General features: G+C 33.0%; 1 protein-coding gene across 1 annotated transcript; it reads left to right on the forward strand.

Annotated features, from left to right (window-relative positions):
* The first annotated feature begins 6479 nt into the window (after positions 1–6479).
* LOC120176595 (60S ribosomal protein L17-2-like) lies at positions 6480–7217 on the forward strand. Its single transcript, XM_039182998.1, has 4 exons — positions 6480–6711; positions 6794–6899; positions 6964–7031; positions 7182–7217. The coding sequence occupies exons 1-4, from the start codon at positions 6553–6555 to the stop codon at positions 7215–7217; spliced, it is 369 nt and encodes a 122-aa protein (XP_039038929.1). The 5' UTR covers positions 6480–6552.
* Positions 7218–7559: the final 342 nt, after the last annotated feature.

The raw sequence follows: 7559 nt of genomic DNA on the forward strand, positions 1-7559 counted from the left end.
CACCTGTTTGACATGAACCCTTTCCCTTTTCGTCAAAACAGCAACCTTGTCTAGGCCAGATTCGACCCGACCATCTTTCCGGCAGTTCGAGGGTCGTCTGTTCGCTGCAGGCGAGAGGGAAGCCTCCGTCTCGGATCGCTTCGTGGCCGGCACTGACAAGGATTCCAGGCCATATGGTTTCTTTGCAGTTGTTTACCAGTATCAATTGAATACCATCTGCCATAAAAAGGTCAATTTTAGTGAAGAAACAAGCAATGTTTATAATAAAAATTTTCTGGGAAAATTTTCAGTACCTGTGGAAACGAAAATGCAAGAGGAGAAGAAGAAGATGAAGATGAAGAGATTTTGAGAGATTTGCATTTTTTTTGCTTTGAAAATCGATGAAGAAAGTGAAACTGTCTGCTGGTTTTTGCTAAGACCTAGAGAGTTTACGTTAAAGAGTGGGCTGCCTCTTTTTCGCCAGTAAAAGTAAGGATTTAAAAACTTTGAACAACTGCTAAAGATATGGTTACTTTTTCATTACTATAAAATATTCATGTAGGACATATGAGGATATGAATTCGAAAATTTCATCCCGTAACTCGAATTCAAATTAATTTGAACTTATTTGAAGTATACAAATAGTCTCCCGATCATAGGATACTATTTTATTAAGTTTTTCGGTTATTAAAAATTATAAAATAGTCCTCAGACTAGAGTATTGTATTGTTGAGTCCCTTGACTATTGAAAATTATAAAATTGTCATCTGATTATTCATTATGTCCCAAACTCGTCATTTTTCATAAAAAATAACAATATTCTGAGTTGAACATTAACATGTTGATTGTGATATAATAAAATCTGATTTCAGTCATCAAATGACTAGACCTATAACCTATATATATGTGTTTGTGTGTGAGATTAAAATTTTAGAATTTAGGATAAAATACACAAATGGTGCTCCTATTATAGGGTAATGCTTTATTAAGTCCCTCGATTATTAAAAGTTACAAAATATCCCTTCGACTATAAAGTTACAAAATGATCACCTGACTACTCATTATGTTCCAAACTTTTCATTTTCTATTAAGGAATTGAAGGTATTCTGTGTTGAACGTTAACTTGCTGACTGTGATATGATAAAATCTGATCCCAGAATCTTAAACGACTATAACATTCCATTTATCATGTTAACGTCCAACTTAGACAATCGTTAAATTTTTAAATGAAAATGACGACTTTGGAATATAATAAATAGTGAGGTGAACATTTTACAACTTTTAATAGTCGAATGACTTAACAAAACAATATTTTATAATCGTATGATTATTATGTAACTTTTTAGAACTCAAAACTTCTAAAAATATTAGTGTTTGTTTTACCGTTGAGGTGATTTGATAATTGAAAAGTGAAAAGATAAATCTAAGTTAAAAACTGTTAATAATCGTATGGTATATACTTCTGTTTCCAACCAGAGATAGTGGGGGTTAAATGTATACAAAGTTTAACAGAAAAATATAAAGGGAGAGTTTGATTTCAAATCATGTGACTTGCACATAATTACCGTTGCTTTTTAGCATAAGGTTCTTTCATTTGTGTCCCACAGATAGTGTTACAAAGGACACTTTAATGGGATCTCATGGCTTGTTTAAAGAGAAAAAAAAGGTTTAAATTAGAGCTGGGTATACGGACTATCCGCCCGTTTAGCCCGCGGGTTTTGACGGTACGGGCTTAAACGGAGCGGTTTAAAAAGCCCGCAATCATAAACGGTCTTGAATTATAAGGCCAGCGGCCCGTCCATTTAACCCGCGGGCTAAACGGGCTTACCTGCAATCCGTTAAATAACAACAATTTTAAATGCTTTAAATGCAATAAAAACAATGTTCTAACTTGATGTACCTTTAAAAATGATCCAGCAACTTGAAAAGGAAGGTAGCAGCAAAAGTTTCAATAAGTCTCAAGATAAACAAGTAAATAAATAACACCATTAAGTCTCAATAAGTCTAAAATAAATAACATCATAACAACATTAAGTCTCAATAAGTCCAAAATAAATAACACCATTAAGTCTCAATAAGTCTAAATAAAATCAACATCGATAATAATCAATGTTTTTTGAATCCTTGGATGTAGTTGAATCTTCCATATTTTCAATCACCGGAGACTTGTCCACTTCATCTACAATATAAGAAAAATCATAATATATTAGATAGTTTAAATGTTGATAAGTATTTGTCACTGAAAATATCAAGTTTATGCATAACATGTGTTAATATTATATTTTTTTATAAATATCTCATTAAGCTATATAAGTTTACTTTTCGAGTTTAACGTGTTTACAAGTTTTTAATACTCGTAGATTAGTCGAAATTGTATTTAAAGTATTGCAAGTCACTTTTGGAGCATTCGATGTAAATGCTATTTTGTCTAAACTCCTAGATAGTGATATATTTTTTTGTTGTGTAAATATTGTGTAGTTAACCAACTTTACTGCTTGGATGCAAACTGGTTAACCAAAGACAAAGCATTGCTGGTGACCTGAGCAGCATTGATCACACGACCTCTAATGGACATAAAATGCACATGAAACGTGAATTGGGCTAAACGTGAATTGTATTTCGTAAAACATAAAATAAATTGAAAAAAATAATTAAATATTTAAGCAGGCTACTCGCTGGTAGCCCGCGGGTATACCCATTAAACCCACGGATTTAACGGTCCGAGCTAATAAGCCCGTAATTTAAACGAGCTTTATTTTTTTAGGCCCGAAACCCGCACGGGCTGCGGGTTATACGGGTAGCCTGCGGGCTTTATCTCATATACCCACCTCTAGTTCAAATGAACAGCTTTTTTTAATATACAAATTTATAGGCATTTATAAAGTCAGCTAATTTAATTTTGGCACTTATACTATAGTAAAATTCTCACTTTGACCCTTCTATTACTATTTATAATTAGTTTGGATCCATGCTCTTATGTTGTCTATTACTTTAGTGTAGTTACCCTTTATTTTATTTTGTTCCGAAATTTAAATAAAATAGTATTTGTTTTTTAGTACTTTCTTAGTTCAATTAAAGGATGTCTTTTTTAGAATTGTTCTATCTTTTTTTTTTTTAGAATTGTTCTATTTTTCATGATTTTTGTAAGCCCAATAATTCTAGGGTAAATTACACGTTTAGTACCTAAATTATCAGTTTTGATCTGTTTTAATACTTAAACTTTCAAAAAAAAATTAAAAACATACCTAAACTTTAGTTTTTTTTACTTTAGTACCCCATTCAAAATTCAACGTAAGTTTGAAAAAAAAATGAAAGTTTAGTACTAAATCGAACCAAAACTAATAGTTTAGTTACTAAATGCGTTAAGTTTTTAACAGCGGGTACTAAAATGAAATGAAAACTAAATTTTAGATATGATTTAAAAAATGAAAGTTTAGATACTAAAATGAACAAAACTGATGGTTTAGGTACTAAATGTGTAATTTACCCATAATCATATCACAATGATTTTTATATTTTTGAATCATTTTCATTCAATCAGTTTAGGGTTTAGATTAATTTGAGTAAAGAACAGGATAAATTACACCAAGTACCACTACACTTTAGGCATTGTATCATTTACACACCGAACTTTTGTTTTTGTCAATTATAGCACTGAACTTTGATTTTCGTTTTCATTATACCAGTGGACTGTTAAATTATTAACAGTTGGATCAAAATGACGTTGTTTTGGTAATGTGTCTACGTTGAAATTCGTCAGCCACGTCATCGTGTTGTTAACGATTTAACGGTTCAGTTGTATAATTGAAACGAAAATCAAAGTTTAGTGCTATAATTGGTAAAATTGAAAGTTTAGCGGTAAAAATTATACAACCCCTAAAATTTGGTGTTATCTGATATAGTTTACCCTAAAATATATTGAGTTTTACCAATCAAATTATATTTGTCTGAATCAAGGTTGAGTTGATCAAATTAAATTTTTGAATATAAATTAGAATCGATAAGTATAATTATTTTTTCTAATAGTTGGATGATTATAAGATAATATCAGTTCATAATTTTTTTAATATATTAATAACGCACGCACACATTACATACATACACACCTACTGAAACCCAAATCTAACAAAACATAGAAGAGTTCAACCTAACAACAACCACCATTTTTAGGGGTCACAATGAGTGGCTAAACGCATTTGTCTTAAAATCATTCAAACACACTGCTTAAAATACTCTTTTTTAAGCTATAAAAGCAACACGTCTACCTTGTCCCACATCGAAAAGGTGTAAAATCAATAAATATAAAGGCAAAAACAATGAATCCCATTATGAATAATCATGCATTGGTTTTGTCTTTCTTCATTTTTCTTTCTTTCTTCCCTTCACTAAACGCCGCTCCCGACATCACCAAAATCTGCGAAAAGGTCAGACACAAAGACCTTTGCATCTCGAGCTATCAAGAATCGTACATCGGTCGATACGTCCCCGACAATGCTGAGCCGGAGGTCATCGCATTGGTAATCATCAAAATCACCGTTAATAATGCATCCGACGTTTCTCGAAACCTCAAGACCACCGTACTCGAAGGTCCCGTACCACTAACACCCGAGGTCCAGGTGAAGTACGGACTATGTGACCAAGAAGTTGTATCCGCTATGAAGGAACTCGATAAGGTCCGGACGGCAATGGAATCGCGGAATCGGAGATCGGAGAAACTCAATTTGAAAGCTGCCGTTGCTAATACTGAGAATTGTGAGAAGGAATTGAAGAAAGTGGAAGCACAATTGCCTAACAAAGAGCAATTGGAACAAGTTATTATGCTTAAGGAGCTTTTGGGCAATGTCCAAGACATTGTCAAAACATTCGGTTGAAATTAAGTGTTGTTTGCTTGTTCCAAATGTTGGTCATGACTGTACTTTGATGGGGTTCATTGCCGATACCTTTTCTATATTAATAAACTTCTATTTTGATTAAAAAAATGTTTGAGTAAAGTATATAAACGGTCCCGACTATATCATACTATTTTATAAATCCTTCAACTATTAAAAGTTATAAAATGATCACCCGACTATTAAGTACCATTTTTTTATTTAAAAAAACAGCGGTTGTATAAGTTGGACGTTAACATGATGACTGAGTATGATAGTCGTTTGAGATTCTGAGATCATATTTTATCATATCAGACTCATAATACCGTTAATTTTTTAACGTAAAAGGATGAACTTAGAACATAATAAATAGTCGGGTGACCATTTTATAACTTTCAATAGTTGAGAGACTTAATAATATAATATCCTATAATCGAGGGACAATTTTTTTACTTTACTCAAAATTGAAGCAAACACGACTCCTTTATTATTCTACACCCTTAGGCCCCGTTTGGTTCATGGATTAAAACATTCCTGGGAGGAATCTTTTTTTCCCGTTTAACTTACCTTCGTTTGGATGGTTATTATTCCCAAGTGAGGGTAAACATAGAATACCAACAGTAGTTTTTTTTCCTGTTTTACTGAGAATGTTAATCCCCCGGCTCCCTTAGATGTTTGAACATTCCCGTCCCTCTTGGCTAAAATATCCTCTCCCGGTTAGTTTTCTTATGCGAAGGAAAACATTGCATCTTCTTCGATTTGGCGAGAGTTGTCCTTTTATTCTCTTTTTTCTTCTATTTTTTTGAGCATTTTCCCTTTTTTATGAATCCCTAATTGAGCATTTCCCATTTTTTATAAATCCCTAATTATGCTTGGTGTTGGTTCTCTTCAACCTGCAAGGCAAGGGGCTCTGATCTTAGGGTTCATTTCAAGGTATTATCGTCAAAACTGATGGAATTTGATTTAACTATTGCATATTGATATTAAGTTCTGGGTTTTTGTTGGATTGTTATTCAAAAACCTGTGTGTCATGTACAGTTGAAGATCCAGTAAATTATTCGATGCTAGTAAATGAAGAATCAAATCACAGCATGTAAATACATTATATTTAAGTCTTTTATATTAATGGTATTTGTTAAAGATGTCATAGTATTATAATATGTATAATCGAATGGTCATCGTAGTTAACAATTCTATTAAATGATTGAAGGCTGCTGTTAAGAGGGTCTTTTTATGTGATTTGATTAATAATTTTTAGAATGTGTTTGTTTATGGTTTTAGATTTTCTTAGCCAAGTATTTAAATTCTTAAACCTGATGACAAAAATAGGGTCCTGTTGTCATTTGCAAACAAGGTTCTCGTCAACTTCAAAAAATTTACCCTGCATTGTTATTGGTAACATAAGAATCAGTAAAAGATACAACATTTCATGATCCTTCATAAATAAGTTAGTTTTTGAATTGGCTATGATTTAAGAATGAGTTTGCTCAGTTGTTGTTGGTGGTGGTGTGTTTTGATGTTTGGTTGGTCTAACTTTAGGAACTGTCAAAGTATCGGTTTTATGATATATTTCCGGGTGTTTTTTTATGTTGGTTGTCTTCGATGATTCTCATACCCGATTATTGTTTTATATAACACAAGGGAAACAGCTTTTGTCATTAGAAAATTGACTTTGGTTAAGGCAAAGAGGTATTTGGAGGATGTTATGGCTCACAAGCAGGCCATACCATTCCGACGCTTTTGTGGAGGCGTTGGACGTACAGCACAGGCAAAGAACAGACATTCTAACATGCAAGGTCGTTGGCCTGTAAAATCGACCAAGTTCATTCTAGATTTGCTGAAGAATGCTGAGAGCAATGCCGAGGTATGCCTTACTTTAAGGTTTCTAGTTTTCGCCATCAACTCCATTGCTTCCCCTATCTAACAGTTTGATATTAATTTCCCAGGTCAAGGATTTGGATGTTGATGCACTCTATATTTCTCACATCCAGGTAAACCAGGCCCAGAAACAAAGGCGGCGTCGTACCTACCGAGCTCACGAAAGAATCAACCGTATGCATCATAACAACCATCCTTATCCATATAATTTTTTAGGTTGGATTTTTTTTTTTGTCAGCTTACATGTCTTCTCCTTGCCACACTAAGTTGATTTTGTCCGAGAAGGAAGAGCCTGTCAAAAAAGTGGTGAGTCGATTAAAATTTAAGTTTCCTTGATGAATGAAAGATATGTTACAGCGACTCCGCTATGGGGTTTGTTGGAGCAACATAGAATGAAAACATATGTTCTGCTTTTCCATTTTATGTTGGTAAATCATCCTCATTCTGTGCTTTCAGCCTGAGACTCAATTGGCAGCAAGCAAGTCCAAGTAATCGCACGCTTCCTATTGAGTGAAAAAGTTTGAGAATTTGAGCCAGCTCAGTGGTTGGATTTCTTACATTTTTGAGGATGTTTTTTTATATTTAGATGTATTGGATGGTTTCCTTTGTTTTCAGACCATATTTTAGTCATACATTTTCGGTTGCATTTATATTCTTGAATTCATATGTGATAATTACAAAGATATTAGAATTTACATTATTTTTCTTTTTATTTGGGTAAAGTACATACGAAATCATTGTAGCTTATGACTGTTATGGTGATTGAACTTTCAACTTCCAAAATAATTATTTTATTTTTCTAATGGTTATAAAGTAATCATCGAATTTTATCGA

This window comes from Hibiscus syriacus, unplaced genomic scaffold (assembly GCF_006381635.1).
Source record: "Hibiscus syriacus cultivar Baekdansim isolate YM2019G1 unplaced genomic scaffold, ASM638163v2 tig00112249_pilon, whole genome shotgun sequence".
Classification (NCBI taxonomy): Eukaryota; Viridiplantae; Streptophyta; class Magnoliopsida; order Malvales; family Malvaceae; genus Hibiscus; species Hibiscus syriacus.

Bases quoted from the DNA above. Each gene is read 5' to 3' on its own strand.
- LOC120176595 (XM_039182998.1), top strand. From the start codon at position 6,553: ATGGCTCACAAGCAGGCCATACCATTCCGACGCTTTTGTGGAGGCGTT. The intron at 6,900-6,963 runs GTATGCATCATA...TTTTTTTGTCAG, and splicing joins AGCTCACGAAAGAATCAACC to CTTACATGTCTTCTCCTTGC. The intron at 7,032-7,181 runs GTGAGTCGATTA...CTGTGCTTTCAG, and splicing joins AAGAGCCTGTCAAAAAAGTG to CCTGAGACTCAATTGGCAGC.